The sequence below is a fragment of the Penicillium hispanicum genome (genome assembly GCF_028827665.1).
Source record: "Penicillium hispanicum strain IBT 35686 chromosome Unknown utg000005l_segment0_segment0, whole genome shotgun sequence".
Lineage (NCBI taxonomy): Eukaryota > Fungi > Ascomycota > Eurotiomycetes > Eurotiales > Aspergillaceae > Penicillium > Penicillium hispanicum.
This window is the reverse complement of record NW_026623197.1, coordinates 314483-331419: the sequence shown is the minus strand read 5'-3', so window position 1 is coordinate 331419 and position 16937 is coordinate 314483. Positions and strand designations below refer to the sequence as shown.

Below are 16937 nucleotides of genomic sequence, written 5' to 3'. Positions count from 1 at the left end.
CTATTTCTACAACTATATGGTGCTAGATGTTGTTCTCACGTTTTTAGTCCGCTCTGCGTAGGCTGAAAGTAAATCCAGGGCGGTTCCGATAAACGGAGATTGGAAGTGTGCCTCAAGAGGCTCACATTCCCTTTGCTCTTGCGCTGGCTCCCCTGAAAGAACAGAAACATGGGATACCACACCTGCAAACCAAAGGAGGTGACTGGTTGGAGGTGCGGGTAGCTCAGGTGCTCAAAGGCACGTATAGATCTTGACAGCGCGTGGGATTGTAAAAGATAGGAGGGAAAATAAGCCAGAAAAGGGGAGACTGGTGATTTATACAGCCCAGATATCAGGTAGTATACATATATGTACAGGGGAATAAAAGTACAGGGAAATGCAGCGGTTGTAAGACTGATTGAGACTCACATGGACAATTTTCGCACGTCCCACTCGGAGCCGGCCCAGTCCTTCTTCTCGCCCAGGATACAGGTGGCCTTGCGCGAGCCATTGACCAGGAATCGATCCGCCACGTCGTTAACATTCTTGGCCGTCACGTCGAGGACCTGCTCTCTCCAGCGCTGGTCCATTTCATGGGTGACACCGCTCATGAAGTATCGCGAACCTTCCTCGTCGACACTCATAGGGGCATCGAGACCTTGGAAAATGCCAAGCTTGGCCTCTTCGATTTCCCGCTCGGACCATTTGCGGTCTCTTGCAAAGATTCCGCTGTCTTGGAAGACCTTCATCGAGTTCATCGGGTTGGGGTCCCGGTAGCTCATGAAGGTGAAGATGCCCTTAATAGGTCCATTGCTGGCGCCGGCACCGTAGGCACCTCCCTTTTCGCGAATCTCAGGATGAAGGTAGTTATGCGTGAGGAGTTGGGAGAGGACTGTGAGCGGGGCGCTGGAAGGGTCAATGAAGGGGACAGTCTGGGTGGCCTGGCCGGAGTAGTAGACCTTGTAGGGAAGGTCAAAGAATGCTTTGTCGGATGACTTGAATGAGGAAGCACTGGCGATAGCCTGGGGCGAACGGACTTGGGGCAACCCGGCAACCCACTTCTGCAACACGGACTCGTTACGAGCAGCGCTCTCCGGCTCGCAAACCATACGGACGCGGAGGTTGGAGGATTTTGAAATGGCGAACGACTGGATGAGACGCAGCTTCTCGATCAACTCCTGCAGACGCTCGGGAGACGATTCAGCGTCCCGAAGAAGGTTGGCGGTGGCCTGCAATTGCTCCAGACCAGACTGTTGCTCCTCAATCCAGAAGCTGCGGGAGAGACTGGCAGCCGCTGCATTGACCGCGTACCGATGACCCGTTCCAGCAACGGAATCCAAGGCACCGTTAGTAGTCAAACGCAACAGCTCCTGGACCATTGCTGGCGCAGCGGGGCTTGAGAAATCGGTTTCCATAACGAGGGCTGACAGCATCTCGAGCATCTCGGGAATATTCTGGTCCAAGGCATACCCAGAAAAGTTCAGTCCTTCCTTGAACTGATCCAAATGGGTTGGAGACGACACAAGGAAGGAAGAAGTAGAGATACCACCAGTCTTCAGCTTAATGAGATCCTCCCATTGTTCCATTGACCTGTTTGCAGTGCCAAGACGCATCACACAGTCATTGAAAAGCGGCATCAACAGCCGAAGATCATCGGGCAGATCCTCGAAGGCGTTCACGGCCTGGAAGTAGGTGAGGCCATTTGTAGGAGCTTCACGCCAGACAACATCAATGTCGTCAATCTCTGACTCCCGCACAGGCTTGTGTTCCCTTTCCCTAGAAATGTCCTTCACTCGCAAGGATGGAAGGCAGCTCAAGTCAGCATTGTGCGCATCCTCTTGCACCTTGAGAAGTTGGAGCTCTTCTTGTCCGAGTTTAGCAACGGCTTTCTCCACCGAACCATGCTCCTCGATGAGCTGAGCCAGCTTTTGGTCCTTACGGATAACCTCCTTATCATCCAACTCTTTATTGAATGTCGGGCTGCCAACCATAGTAAAAGTCATGCAACGGTCATTGAGAAGATACTTCTCCACCAGAGATTCAAGGTAGCCCGGCTTGGCGTATCGACTCTTGAATTCCTCGATCACGTCGTTCCAGGCTAATTCCTTCATTGGGTTTGATCCATTGAACCAAGACGAAATCGTCTTTTCCATCACGCCAATCCCGAAGCTGGCAGTCTTGTGTCTCAATGCAAGCTCCAGTTGGTGAAGGAAGCCTTGAACCTTCTCATCGCTGAATCCAGCCGAGACGGATTCCCGAAAGACAGTTTGTATGGCGTCCTTGACAGCGGGAGCTTCAGCCTCACTGACGCCGTTGACACCAACAGAGAATATAGGTGTCTTCCCCGAGGAGTCGAGACCGGTGTTAGGGGTGAATGAGGAACCCAGTCCCTTTTCAATGAGAGCCCGGTACATTGGTGAGCCATAACCATCAAGGAAAAGAGATGAGATAATCCCAACGGAAAAGGTTTCAACAACGTCCGTGGAATCGCCCATATACCAGGAAGTCGAGGTTTTATGCTGTTTGTCCTCGCTGGAAAAGGTGTCAATAGGACCAGGCACTGTCACATTCAACGGCTTGGTCAGCTCAAGGGGAAGCTTGACATCCGTGTCCGCTTGTCCCTTGGTGAACCCATTCAAAACAGCGTCCACTTGCTCCAGGTGCTGAGTCAAGGGCATATCCCCGTAAGTTAGGATTTTCGCGTTGCTTGGGTGGTAGTTGCGCTTCGAGAAGTCCGTCAACTGCTTGTGGGTAAGGTCGGTGATGTATTCGGGGTCTCCTCCCGAGTTATTGAGTGACGGGGAAATGCTCTCCTTATATCGAATATAATAAAGGTAATTGGCGTCCGAAATCTGACCCTTCATCTCGTTGTAAACGACACCCTTGAATACAATATCTTCCAACTTGCCCTTCTGGTCAGGCGCGGCCTGCAAGGCGCGGGGATCTTCTGGACCTAAGCGCCATCCTTCTTGTCTGAAATCTTCCTCCTTGAGTAGAGGATGCAGGGTGGCGTCAAGATACACGGACAAAAGGTTCTGGAAGTCTTGTCGGTTGGTTGTGGCAAATGGGTACGTGGTGTGGTCGGAGGAGGTGAAGGCGTTCATAAAATTCGAGAGGGATCGAGGGAGCATCTTAAAGAAAGGATCGCGAATAGGGTACCTAGAAGGAAATGATCAGTACACTGGTTGGCCAAACTTTAAGGCGGGTCATAGTCACTTTTCACTGCCGCACAGGGTGGTATGCTCCAAAATATGAGGTACGCCAGTGGCATCTGGCGGATTCGTCTTGAAACCGATCCCAAACACATTGTTCTTGTCGTCTCTCGCCACATGAAGGTAGTCGGCGTCAGTCTTGTCATGGGTCAATCGCACCGCTGTGAGGTGAAGCTCCGGGACATGCTTCTTCTCTCGAACAGTAAATCCGTGCAGCTTCTCCCCAACCCTAGGAAAATTGTCCAGGTTTGTCACAGTAGAGGCCGCCCTTGATGGCATGTGTGAACGAGTGACCTCGGTAGCCACCCTCGACAGACGGCTGTAGGCCGGTTGGCGCAAATTTGGGACCCGGGCCCTGCCCAGGCCCAGGGATAAGCGCAGCATAGTCTAACAAATAGATCGACCACTCAATAAAAGCTCATCGCAGATCGGCCAAAACCAGAGAATTTAAATGCGACGCGCTATGATGGGTATGGGTGTATGCGATGTGTTGCTGAACAGATTGAATTATCCACGTCAAATCTATCGTCGAGATCGGCCCGACAGCCCCGAGATGAGTCAGCCAGTTTGGCCGCGGAGCTTTGACCGACCGAGTTGTTGGCCGACTATGAGCTTCGTGCGAGGACTCGCCAGCACTATGTTCATACGGATACCACTGCGAGTGCGGGCGCTACAGCCGACGCTCTCTTGCGCGGCTCGCTATGTGTCGTCAGCCCCACTGATTCATATCCAAGATGGTACTTTCTACCGCCAGTACCCGACTGGCAAAGACACGGCACCCAACCCGCCTCTATACCCGAATTTCGATTTCACACTCCCATCCGATACCTCTCCTCCATCTGACAGTGGCTCTGCACTGCAGCACTGGGCAGTGATCGGTACATCAGGAAGAACCGATCTGCTCGACGTCCTCCGCGGCCAGCATATCTGTATTCCTCCGACTGCACGATCGTTTCCCTACCTGCTCAGCGACGAGATTGCAGCCAAAGATCCCCGACTTCGCTTTGTGGGGAACGCGATTCAGTACATTGGCTTCAGTGGCGAAGGCTCGGGGGCCATTGGAGGCACGCGAGGCGCATATCTCAGTGCTCGATATGAGAGTCATCGCGAGGAGACGGATTGGACAGTCGAGCAGTTCTTGCGGGGACAGATGTCGTTAAATCCACTCGAGGGAGAGGAGAAGGGCACCGTCCATGATGAACCATTTCTCCAGGATGTTATTGCGAACTTGCGCCTCGGACCTCTCCTTGATATGCCCGTTGCCAATCTTAGCAATGGCCAGACTCGACGAGCGCGAATCGCCCAGGCGCTACTGAGAAAGCCGGAGTTGCTTCTATTAGACGAGCCCTTCAGTAAGTTAAAACCAACTCCCCCCCCCCCCCCCCCTGGTAATCTTGATGCTAACGAAGACCCTCAGTGGGACTGGATCCCGCTACCGTTCGTAGCATCTCTGAACTACTCCATCGGTTGGCTCAAAAGTCCTCTCCCCGCCTCATCATCGCCTTGCGGCCTCAGGATGCAGTCCCAGACTGGATCACCCATATGGTCGTCGTCGGCAATTCTCATCGGGTTGTTCAGCAGGGGTCCCGCGATGTGATTAACCGTACTCTGGGCATCTGGCAGATGATTCTCAGGAATAAGTACTCGAGTACTTTGAACGCCCCAGACAAGAAGATTTATCATAGGGCTAAATCTGAAATGGAGGCTGGGATTTTGGACCGGCAATTACTCCAAGATCTTACGCATTTTCACGCCGACAAAGAGGTCAAAGAACACGAAGATGTGGGCCTCAATGGTGAGCCCCTAATTGAGATGGACGGTGTCCGCGTCCAGTATAATGACAAGGTTGTCCTCGGTGGTTGGCAACAAGCTGTTGGCGACGAGATGAAAGATGGCTTGCATTGGCGGGTGCGTCGAGGTCAACGCTGGGCCATTCTCGGGGCAAACGGATCTGGCAAGACTACGTTGCTGTCACTCATCACATCCGATCACCCACAGACCTATGCGCAGCCCATCAAATTGTTTGGACGATCTCGCCTCCCTGAGGCTGGCAGGCCTGGAATCTCCATCTTCGAGCTCCAGTCCCGTCTGGGCCATTCATCTCCCGAAATCCACGCCTTCTTCCCCCGTCAGCTCACTGTTCGAGAAGCCCTAGAATCTGCATTCGCCGAGACATTCTTGTCGAAACCCAACCTTAACCTTGACCGAGATATCGACGTGAGCGCAGCTCTTCGATTTTTCCGGCCCGAGCTCGACCCTAGCATGGGCGTCACGGACAAAAAGAAAAACAAGAAGGCATCTGTGGAGAAGAAAAATTCCAACCTATTTCCCACGCTACCTGTTGCCAAAAATCCCGAAGCCTACCCGCCAACGGACTACGATGTCGAGTATGCCGATACCATTCAATTCGGTCAACTCTCGATTGCACAACAACGCATTGTGCTCTTCCTCCGCGCTCTCATCCACAAGCCTGACATTGTCATTTTGGACGAGCCCTTCTCGGGCCTCAGTGCTTCGCAGCGCGACAAGTGTTTGCATTACATCGACTACGGAGACTCCCCGTTCCCGCTTGGTCCCGATCCCCCGGAACCATCACACTTCGGTGGTCTCTCGGGTGATCAGGCTTTAGTACTCATTAGTCACGTCAAAGAGGAAATTCCCGACAGCGTCCGATACTATATGCGGCTGCCCTCCGAGCTTGGCGATGGGTTTGAGCCGCTAGACTTCCGCTTCGGCAGGCTGAAGAAGCAAAGCACACTCAGCGAGCCGGCGGTCTGGGACACTGCGTGGTCTCCCGCATCCGTGTTTCGCCAGGAGGATCGGAGGACACATAGATGCAATGACGAGGAGAACGACATGACTCTCTACCAGTGGTTCTCGATATGAGATCGCGGTATGCCACCGAGGTCGTCTACAGCACATTGAACAGTCATTTTGGAGGCTGCAGTAGAGCGTTTGTAAATCAATAGAACCAGTCCCCTGTTGTTGATGTGGGCACTTGGGGAGCTCAGATGACAACATACTAAGCCAATGTAGATTAGCGATTCAGTCAATATTGACACCGTCCACTATATTGACCCTGTCAATTCTGACATTGACCTCGTCTCCTTGTTTCTTATAGGTAGAAATCTACATTTCTAGCGATCGTAAATGGTATCACCTAGAAGTAGATTCCTTTACCTTCAATATATATCATGCCCACATAGCCGCGACGCTATGGGATTTTATTTGTTATTGCCAGGCGCACTCTCAGTCTTAGTCATCGCCTTCTTCCTCTTTTCCCGCAGCGTAATCACGACACGCAAATGCGCGGCGAATATAGCGGTAAGCGACATGGCCAAGCCAGTGAAGAGCTGAACACCCAGGTAACTTCCGCTAGACCCGAGGATCGCACCGGCAATGGGCGGGCCGATCAGAGATCCAATGCCTTTCAGCACAGCGACGAAGCCCAGCCGAGTCCCAAGAATGCTCATGTCGTCCGTGATGCTCGCTAGCACGACTGGCGCCAGCGTAACCACACTTCCGGAGAAGAACCCATATATTACGGAGAACGCAATGTTCCCGGCTCGGTTTGTGACGCTGATCCAATAGAACACGGTGACTGCAGTAAATGTGCAGATCCCTATATAGGTGTCCAGTACGCCTATCTTATCGGCTATCAAGGAGGGTATGATCCGCCCGGGGATGGCGACGGCATTGAGGATGACTAGGAGGTACTTGGCAAGAGTCTGGCCCTGCATCCCGTGTGTCTCGGCATAGCTCTGGATATAGTATAGCGGCTCGAAGAAAGCGAGGTTGCTAAAAAAGATGGCAACGCACTGGATCATGTACCGAGTATCCAGGAGCCCGGCAAGCTCGGCAAACTCTTTCATCGAATTTGTGTGGAACTTCTTTTTCGGCTTGAGATGTGGTTTGGCCACGGCCGTGGCATAACAACACATCACCAGAGTGATGAACCCGATGACTCGGACGGTCCAGCCAAAGCCGATCCTGGGTTGCAATTGCTCGAAGATGATGGGATACAGTGTTGCGCCCAGGCTACTACCGATCGCCGCGACGCCCATCGCCAATGCTCGCCGTGTGGTGAAATAGGCAGGGACCAAGGTGATGGCCGGGATGTAGAGACAACCTGTCCCGATGCCTATGCAAAAGCCTTGTGCGAGGAGTATCTGGTAGTACTCGGTAGATATGCTGGTCATCATGAACCCAAATACAACGAGGAAGGTACCGGCGATCAGCATCGACCGCGTATAGCCCAAATCAAACAGCGGGCCGAACACCACGCCGCCGGACATAAGGAACAGGACTTGCACGGAGCCGATCCATGATATGGTTGACGAAGACTTGTGGTGGAGAAACGAAGTCTCGTAGTAGGACTGGAAAGCGCCAAAGCCGTTCAGCAGACCCCTATGCTGAGGTCAGTATCGCGGGCCATGTTGTGAGCAGGTCTCTTCCCCGGGGCGACTCACAGGGTATTCCAGTACAGGGCGAACGCGGCCGAGACCTGGAGCCAAGCCGTGGATCCTCCATTTGGAGGCGAGGGCGGTTTATTGTCGTCTATTGTTTCCACTGCGTCCCCAGCCGACTCATCATTGCCCGCGCTCGGCGACACGGAGATCTTTTCGTTTGGCAGTGCGTCAGACTGCGAGACCGAAGCCATGGCTAGGGGAATGAAGAACTGTCCGTGGCCATGAAGGGCATGCACGTAGAAGAAGCTCGCCTTTCAAATGCCCGCTTCGGCGGCCTCGCGGCAATCGAACAGCGCAGATATCCGATCTTGCGGGGGCACCGAGTAAAAGCTTTCCCGTCCAACATTAAATCCGACACTTCGTCAAGATCGACATTCTGGCCAATGATGCGCGGTCTTTTCAGGCCCGCTTAACCCTGTCTGGTGGTCTCGGCCGAGAGGCTTAATCGGTTGCCGCGGGTTGGCCCGGCTTGTCCGTCTATGTAGATCCCATTCATGGATGCAGATGCTAGCTACTTGGCCCCAGTAGATAGACTATTCTCAACGTTAAATCATCAAATGGCATAGCCCAAAGTCGTGTCACTCCACTACACTAAATATCGACCTCCTCGGGCTTCTCTTGTCCCAGATACCGATACCGCAATTTTTGTCCGCGTTGCAACCCAGAGACAACGACTGTTTGCGTGTCCCCCGGAACAATATCCATGGCGTTGTCATCGATCTTGATACCTTCTTGCTCCTCAAAGACGAGACACTTCACCGGCTTGCATGTGGTTATAGCCAGTCGCACTTGACCTTCTACTCTCTCGACCTTCTCAATGGTGAGACCTGGGTTCGAAAGATTGAGGTACTTAAGAGGTTGAGGCCAGTCAACATCCCGTGCAACGATTTGATTATTCACCCGTAGACGAGCAGCCAGTACATGTGGCTCGGGCTCGGCGATATGATCTATCAGACCATCTGTAATAATATCCGTGGTGCCATTCACGGCGATGACAACATCCTCCCGCTTGATGGCCGGGCGCACGTCACGACCGGTGTTGACGGACAGGAATCGCAATTCAACACTACCCCGAACTGTATGTGGTCTGCTGCTCGCAACCCAGAGCCCGTAGCTGCTGGACTTGGGTGGTTGTGCGTGGGCCACACTCCAATCATGGTGCTCGCGACGTACACCGACTGCAATTGGATTTAGCACGCGCTTCACCGCATAGTAGGCTGGCTTCGGTTTCAAGAAATAGTCAACAATGGCCCAGGAGATAGTGGGCCAACAGTCGTTCAACTGCCAGAGAAGTGCCCCGCCACAGTGTCGCCCATCGCCCCACTGTCGGCGCCAGCCTCTGTATCCGAACATCATGGTCTCAGATTGTACAACTTGAGTGAGGTATATGTATGTCTAGACCTTAGTATTCGGTGATATAATGTGATCGAGATGTTCTTACTGGGAGATCATTGGCCATGCGGAGATTCTCCACCAAATACGTTGCCAATCGCCTTTCGTGTCCATCTGCCTTGTTGTGGAAGTCCATCACATGAGACTGTGGATGTAAATCATTTTCGTTCGTAATGAAGTGCTCGATTGTTGACAGGTGTGGAAAGGCTTCCATACCAAACTCGCTGTTGAATCTGCCACCTAGAGTATCGAATATCTGGTATTTCTCTTGCGTACCATGCCACACTGTGAACCAATCAGCTTTGTGACAATGATTCGAGAAGTTCGATTGTCACCATTCCACTGATGCATATCACCAACAGTCGGGTCAGACGAGATCTTGCCATCACCCCACGGGCTGCCTGGATGATAGAATATGTGAGGGCAATGTTCAGCCACGACCTCTGGCAATAGTTTCTCATAGATATAACGGGCTGGAAAGTCTGTTCTCAGCCAGTTCTGGGGGTTTTTGTCTTCGTAATTGTATGTTAGACCCTCTGATTCTTGGACTTGGTAGTCCTCGTTATTGCCGACGTAGATGACAATAGAAGGGTGATGGCGCAGACGCTGCACATTGAATATTGCTTCTTGACGAATGGACTCAAGGAGATTCGGCGTCGTGGGGTAGTTGCCGCAGCCAAACATGAAGTCTTGCCATACCATCACTCCCAGCTCGTCACAGGCTTCGTAGAATGAGTCGTCTTCGTAGATCCCACCACCCCATACCCTGGATCATGAAGTGTTAGGGTACGAATCGGATAACGATGGGTCTTTAATTACCTGAGCATCACCTGTCGTCCGGCCACCATGAGCTCAATCCACTTGCGATACCTCTCGGGGCCGATGTTCGTCAGGAGACTGTCGGCCGGGATCCAGCAGGAGCCACCACAAAAGATGTCCATCCCGTTGATGCGAAAGAAGAATGATTTGCCATGTTGATCTGGTCGCTGAACCACCTCGGCTGTTCGAATACCAAATTTCGTGGACCGGTGATCCACTGCGTTGCCACTGCGCAGCAATGACACAGATATATCATACAGAGTTGGTTCGCCGTATCCATGGGGCCACCATAGGTTCGGGCGATCGACGCAGAAAACAACATTCGCTTCAACCCCGAGCGACACAGGGACATCATGCTGTGCAATCTCACCACCTTTGAGACCGAGAGTAAACCGAGCTATGTATTCCCCGCCCAACACAGAATCCACCCTGGCGACTACAGTGATTTCTGCGACTTGGTGATCCGCACCTAAATTCACCTGGGGCCAGAGATCGACAATTCGAGCAGTGTATACCTCCAGTCGCACAGGACGCCAGATGCCCGCCGTCATCAGCAGCGGCCCCCAGTCCCACCCCCAATGGTATTGCGCTTTACGCACTGCCAAGCGGGCCGGATCGCCATTGAACCCGACCCACTTGTGGGAGGGCTGCTGGGACCGTAGCTCACGGGCTTTTAGCATTGCACAGTCGAATTCGATCTCGAGCACATGTTCGCCCTCGGCTTGCAATGTCTCTGACACGTTGACCCGATGGCCCAGGAACATATTCTCGCTTCGCAGGATCACGACCCCGTCTAGTTTGACGGTAGCAAAGGTATCCAGGCCCTCAAAGACCAAGTCAATGGCAGCACCTTCAGGTACATTGGGTTTCTGGAAAACGTTGCGATAAACCCATGATTTTTCGTTGACCCAGCGCGCGCTGAGTTCGTTGAATCCGACAAAGGGAGTCTCGAGTCTCCCAGCACCAAAAGTGGTCAGATGCAGTCCAGACTTTTTGGGGAAAGAGTAGCTCACTTGTTGTTGGCGATGAGATCTTGCTGCACCACGGAAGGCACAGCGGGAACGGGCATCCACTCTGCTCCATCGCGGTCTCGAAACGTCCATCCGGTGGACAGTGAGTGCGATTGCCTTGTCAAGCGCATATTCGACGGCATTGATGAGGATTGAGCGAGTCTCATTCTGGAGACTGGAGATGTGTGTATTTATGTGCGCTGCCATGCAGCTTCCTGTTTGGCCGCGGAGAGTCCGGGGGGCGCGCCTTCCTTTTCCGCCGTTATCGATAAGCATCCCCCTCGCGCCTTCCCCTTTGGGCGCGGAGTCCCCGCGTTGGCCTCAGGCAGGGAATGTATGGATCTCAGTGTATTTCAACTTCACATATCGTGAAAACAAGGTTGGCAGGATAACCAGAGCGCTCAAAGATCAAGTGGGCTTGGAGGTCTTCTTCGCTCGGTCTTCACTCTCGCGGCGAAAGTCATCGTACCCGATATCACTATGATCGTGCGGTTCATCTTCCGTCACAAATCAGACGCGCTAACATATTTCCTTCTTGATCTTCCTGTTGCCCGCCCATTAATACTCACTTCCTGTGGACACAATCATCCATTGAAGCGGCTTTATGTCTTGTCATTCTGGCCGACTACGGCCAGTCGGGCAGTCGGCAGACAAATCCGCGAATAACCAGCCAACACCCGCACTTGATGGGATCGTCATCATGAACCGCTATGCCACGGACATCAACGGCAGCCATAGCATACCATACTCATCACACTGAAAAAAGCCTCCTATCCGGTTGTCACTTCTGATCTACTTGAATGCGTATGTATGGAATCATTCTGTCCTAGATGGAATTCTTATCTGCTCTCATGATGGAAGTGGAAAGATCTATCTCATTTACCCCTTACGCCCCTCCGGAAGCCAAGATCCGAACACGATGAGGGAATATGCATTCTTTCGACACATGGCGTCGGAATTCCGGGGAGGCTCGCGATGTTTCGCTGATTCTGCAACCCCAAACTGCGGAGATGCCCGATTAGTGAGTGACGCTGTGCCGGGTCATGCATTGTCCCCGGATGTCTCCTCCACGCCAGACGACACGCGAGAATCCCCGGTAAAGCTTATTTTTCCGTGGTTTTATACTCCATTCGACCAATCGGAAAACCGGACACTGACTATAACCTCCCTTTTCTGCATCGTTGCGAGGTATGATTATGCAACTGGTCATTCAATCAACCTCTATTTAGTCCTCGCTCCTCCAGCTTTGGGGCCATCTTTATTCGACATCTTCTCAATGCATTGCAACCAATCTTATCAATATTTACAATGTCCTCTGAGAACCACGATTTCTCGAACGTGCCCGACGGAGATGTTGAGAAGCAAGATGGCACCGATGGCCGCGTTCGTTCCCCGGGAGGGACCCCTCGGCCCAGCCACAGCCACGAAGAGAAAGAAGGCGCCGATGGCGCTGCCGACGGGGCTGCAAAGGGCCTGGGCGATAAGCCCGAACTCAAAGAATGGGATTGCTACGACAAGCTTGGATACAGCTTTCCCGCGTGGAAGAAATGGGGTATTCTGTCTGTTATCTTCGCAGTCCAGGTCTCGATGAACTGGAATGCCAGTTTCTACGCGAGCAGCATCAGTCTCTATGCAAAACACTTCAGCATTTCGGAGCAGGCTGCGCGGGTCGGCCAGATGGGCTTTCTGATCGCATATGCCTTTGGCTGCGAGTTCTGGGCCCCGTTCAGTGAAGAGTTTGGTCGATGGCCTGTTTTGCAGCTGAGCTTGTTCTTAGTTAATATTTGGCAACTTCCGTGTGCCCTGGCTCCCAATTTTGGCACCATTGTTGTCGCTCGGATTCTAGGTGGTCTTTCATCTGCCGGTGGTTCCGTGACGCTGGGAATGGTCGCGGATATGTGGGAGCCAGAGAATCAGCAATATGCAGTGGCTTTCATTGTCCTATCGTCCGTTGCCGGTTCTGTGATTGCCCCAATTGTGGGAGGTTTCGTCGCAACTTTCCAGAGCTGGCATTGGAACTTCTGGATCCAACTCATCCTGGGCGGCTTCGTGCAGTGCCTTCATTTCTTTGTGCCTGAGACTCGATGCAGCATTCTCGTTACAAGGGAGGCGCGTCGCCGCCGAAAAAATGGAGAGAATGTGTGGGGTGGTGACGAATTGAAGGGTAAACGCCTCTCCTTCCGATATCTTTTCATGGTCTGGGCGCGACCTTTCATCATGTTTCTGCGAGAGCCAATCGTCCTATGCCTATCACTTCTGAGTGGGTTCAGTGACGCTCTGATCTTCACCTTCTTGCAGTCATACACCCCCGTATACAAGCAATGGAATTTCAGCACCATTGACACCGGCCTGGCCTTTATTCCGTGAGTGATCCGGAATAGCTTGCGAGACTCTTTGGCCTCTAATCATAGTTTCATCAGGATCCTGGTAGGATACCTAATCGCCTATGTTTCGTTTATCCCTTGGATCCATCGCCATTGCAGGGTTCGCGAACGAGATCCCGATGCATTGCAGCCAGAGGTTCGACTCTATTGGCTGCTCTGGGGTGAGTTTTCTCAGACATATGATTGCAGCTTTCTGTTAACACGATACCAGTGGCTCCTCTCTTGACTATTGGACTGTTCGGATTTGCCTGGACGAGTCTCGGTCCGCCTCATGTGCATTGGATTGCACCTATGATATTCTCTGCCTGCATCGCGATTGCTAATGTAGGTTTCCCAGTCTTTGGCTGCTGTAAACAATTCCCCACTAACCTTATCATTTTAGTACGCCATTTATATGGCTACGATCGACTACATGATCGCCTCCTATGGGCCATACGCGGCCTCTGCAACCGGAGGCAATGGGTTCGCGCGAGATTTCCTCGCCGGCGTCGCTGCAATGTATTCCATCCCCAGTAAGTTGCCCTCATTGCCCGGGATTCCGGTACCTTCAAACTCACACGCCCTAGTGTACAAAAACATGGGGACCACCAACACGTTGGAGTGGCCATCCACGTTTCTGGGCTTTATGGCCATTCTGTTCACGATCCCTATCTACATTTTCTATTGGAAAGGTCCTAAGATTAGAGAAAAGTCTCCCTTTGCACAGGTACTGGCTGCCGACAGGAAAAAGGCTGGGCGCAGAGTCTCCCAGTGCGGATCTGGCGATCCGGACCCGGTGCAGCGCTATCTGTCTGGCTCCCAGTAGATGTGCCAGGACCGGCATTCCTTCTGATGATCCAAGCCTCTTGGTCCTTATAGTTTGGCATTAGCATACGAGTTTTGTCTGAAATACGGAGTTCTCTTTGGTGTTTATTGATAGGGGCTTTCGGTCCAGATTCTCAATTCCACTCCTTGAAAACTGGTGATCTCTTCCACTGTTCTTCTAGCCCTCGCAAATTCGAGGCATGATATAGTTGGCTCGGAAGTCACCTCCCGGTGTTACACTTTTGGGTCTCATCGAGGCCCTTCCACGGGTGTCATTCCCGGCCAATTCTTACCTTGATAGTAAGCATGGCCTGTCGTTTTGCCACAGAACCGGCACAAGTTTGCTGGTTTGTTGGCGCATCGAGGTTGGTTATCACAGGATGTTTACATCCCGGTCGCCGTGAACTAGATATATATCTGTGAGCGCCAGCAAAGTAGGACCTCGACGTGCAAATGGTAAATCCTTTGTTTCTACACTAGTGCCATCGTGGATAGAAAAAAGGCCTACCAACATGTTTAGGTACTTGGTGTCAAGTCCTCATTCAATCACAACACTTCTCGTCTTTCCCAATTCGGCCCCCACGCTTTCCCCTCGACGCGCTAATCCCCGCCACGTGATCAGCGATGGGCTTCGCGCGCAACCTGCGTCTCCCGTTGCTTCGCTCCCTGGTCACCGTTGTTCTCCGGAGATCGAAGAGATCACACCTCCTGACCGCGCTGTAAGTGCTGATCGCCGCCTGCAAGGCCACCAATGTCGCTTTTCGCCACGATGGACTCGTCTCGTATTGAGCCGCGCGCCGAGCCCCCGCACCCCCAATCAACGAAGAGGAACAAGAAGGCTGCCGAGCCTCCAACGTCTCAAGGCGTGGCACAGTTTCTCTGGGTGGATTGTCAGGAACAGACCGACTCTCGCACGCGACAGGCGTTTATCCGCTCCAGACACCATCGTCTGCGCAAGGAGACGAGGATGCAGAAACTCAAAGAGTCCATCAGACCCTTCCCGGGCAGCGGCCCCACGTACGGGCGGGCTGATCCTGGGCCCGCTTCGGCTGGGGATCCGAACGATCCTGGCGAGATTGAGCTCGATCTCGAGGCGGATGCCGCCCATCACGATGTGCCGGTACTCTACAACTCGTTGGACACAGGCCTACTAGAAGCCTTCCCTTCCTTGGCAATCCCCACTACTACGGGGATCAATCTATACTTTCGTCACTGTGAGTCTATCATATGCCAATACCGGGCCTGCGATGGAGCTGACCGTCATCACTCAAGATCATGTCCATACCTCGAAAGCTTGCTTTCCTCTCTGTTCCGCCGACATGACCTCCTGGCTCTGCCGCCGAGCAATGGAACAACCCGCGCTCGTCCAGGTGATGCTCACCACCAGTGCATCGTCTCGGGCTGTGAAGTTGTCGATCGCCGGTGCCTCTGACCGGGCCGTTTACAGAGCACATCAGGATGCACTGCGCTTGAGGTCGGAATTAATCAAGTCCGTCCAGAACATGCTGTACAATTCATCTGAGATTAATGGAGACATGATGATCCTCGTCATCGGTCTACTCCTCTGCATTGAGGTAGGTCTCTGCATTATCAATCATGGAATTTGGCTGAGAGAAGAACCTTCTCAACGCTAGGGCGCGGAAGGTAATAGGAAGGCTGTGTCAGCACATACCGATGGCCTCAAGAGAATTGTCCGTGCACTGGGCGGGCTGGAGAGCGTTGGCCATCATGCCCTCTCCATACTGTACTGGTGAGATACACCATATCAACTCTCCCAAGATTCTTGTCCCGATAACCTAACCGTGGTGGCAGCTGCGATCTTTTCAGAGGTCTCGTCGCAAATCAACCGCCGATATTCGACATAACTCCCAAATGGGTATCGAGGCTCCGGGACGAGTCGTCGTTCCTCAACTTCGATAAAGACGAGCCCTCCACTGTCGGGTATGGGTTCTTCGACTCTACATGGGCCGGGGATATACACCCGCAACTCATACTAATTCTGCAATCACTGCGAAAGCTTATTCCTTGTTACGAGAATGAGGTCTACGCCAATTCCCAGTCCATACCCATTGCCAACGATTGCCTACTATTATTGACGCACCAATTGCTGTCTTTATCCTATGAATTTCCACTCACCCCGTTTCAAGAAACGCTGCGGCTCTCCATCTTGCTGTACGTCGCTATTCGGATCTGGACGTTCCAGGGAAAGGGCTGCACAGAGTATTTTCTCCAATTTCTGCGCACGTCCCTTGACAAGACTCACCATCTCCTTGAGAGGACGGCCGTGGATCTGCTTTTTTGGATCTATTTCATGAGCAGCTTCGCCTCGAAGGGGCTCGAATGCCATTCTTGGTGTGTCGCGCGACTCATCAAATGTGGCGATGCATTGTCCGTGGATGACTGGGATAGCGCATTTTTGGTGTTGAGACGGTTCCTGTTTGTATCGCGATCGACAGATGAGTCCGCAAAGGAGTTTTGGAATTCAGTGCGCCAGAGCCGAAAGACGTTCCATTCAGAGCACTGGAGTCTGGCCGGGATACCGAGCAGTGTCAAGAGCATTGCCATAGTCGATGGGAAAAGCCTGTCTCGCTTGTCATGAGATGACATTGGCGAATGCAATAAGGAACCAATAAATAATATAGATGAATCTCGGGTTGTTCTATTGTTGTGTCTTCAATAATGAATAGTCGACCCTCATATCCTATAATCTCGAGTACAATCCGGGCTGGTGACATGCAACTTTCCCCCATTTGATCCAATAGGTAGAACCATTTCTTCGTACGCTCCAGACCACGGTCTGGATGGTAGAATCCACACCCTTTGCATATTAGTAAGGCAATACCCAGCCGACACGGCTCAATCTGGATG

The 16937-nt window shown here is 52.5% G+C and overlaps 6 protein-coding genes across 6 annotated transcripts; 3 read left to right on the top strand and 3 right to left on the bottom strand.

Annotated features, from left to right (window-relative positions):
* Positions 1 to 404: 404 nt before the first annotated feature.
* Positions 405 to 3575, bottom strand: cym1 (pitrilysin family metalloprotease cym1; the record flags this gene model as incomplete). The annotated part of the gene is made up of 2 exons (XM_056944757.1): positions 405 to 3138; positions 3196 to 3575. 2 exons carry the CDS (start codon positions 3573 to 3575, stop codon positions 405 to 407), a joined length of 3114 nt encoding a protein of 1037 aa, XP_056799092.1.
* A 253-nt stretch (positions 3576 to 3828) lies between these two features.
* On the top strand, positions 3829 to 6077 carry N7459_005572 (putative ABC transporter; the record flags this gene model as incomplete). Its single annotated transcript, XM_056944756.1, has 2 exons — positions 3829 to 4543; positions 4609 to 6077. 2 exons carry the CDS (start codon positions 3829 to 3831, stop codon positions 6075 to 6077), a joined length of 2184 nt encoding a protein of 727 aa, XP_056799091.1.
* Positions 6078 to 6415: 338 nt separating this feature from the next.
* Positions 6416 to 7851, bottom strand: N7459_005571 (MCT family MFS transporter; the record flags this gene model as incomplete). Its single annotated transcript, XM_056944755.1, has 2 exons — positions 6416 to 7598; positions 7661 to 7851. The coding sequence occupies 2 exons, from the start codon at positions 7849 to 7851 to the stop codon at positions 6416 to 6418; spliced, it is 1374 nt and encodes a 457-aa protein (XP_056799090.1).
* A 400-nt stretch (positions 7852 to 8251) lies between these two features.
* On the bottom strand, positions 8252 to 11024 carry N7459_005570 (glycoside hydrolase family 2 protein; the record flags this gene model as incomplete). The annotated part of the gene is made up of 5 exons (XM_056944754.1): positions 8252 to 9055; positions 9102 to 9337; positions 9388 to 9818; positions 9872 to 10825; positions 10885 to 11024. 5 exons carry the CDS (start codon positions 11022 to 11024, stop codon positions 8252 to 8254), a joined length of 2565 nt encoding a protein of 854 aa, XP_056799089.1.
* Positions 11025 to 12189: 1165 nt separating this feature from the next.
* Positions 12190 to 14070, top strand: N7459_005569 (putative MFS multidrug transporter; the record flags this gene model as incomplete). The annotated part of the gene is made up of 5 exons (XM_056944753.1): positions 12190 to 13244; positions 13302 to 13426; positions 13477 to 13589; positions 13648 to 13777; positions 13832 to 14070. 5 exons carry the CDS (start codon positions 12190 to 12192, stop codon positions 14068 to 14070), a joined length of 1662 nt encoding a protein of 553 aa, XP_056799088.1.
* A 750-nt stretch (positions 14071 to 14820) lies between these two features.
* N7459_005568 (uncharacterized protein) lies at positions 14821 to 16668 on the top strand (the record flags this gene model as incomplete). Its single annotated transcript, XM_056944752.1, has 4 exons — positions 14821 to 15283; positions 15342 to 15643; positions 15704 to 15819; positions 15882 to 16668. The coding sequence occupies 4 exons, from the start codon at positions 14821 to 14823 to the stop codon at positions 16666 to 16668; spliced, it is 1668 nt and encodes a 555-aa protein (XP_056799087.1).
* Between the last annotated feature and the right edge of the window lie 269 nt (positions 16669 to 16937).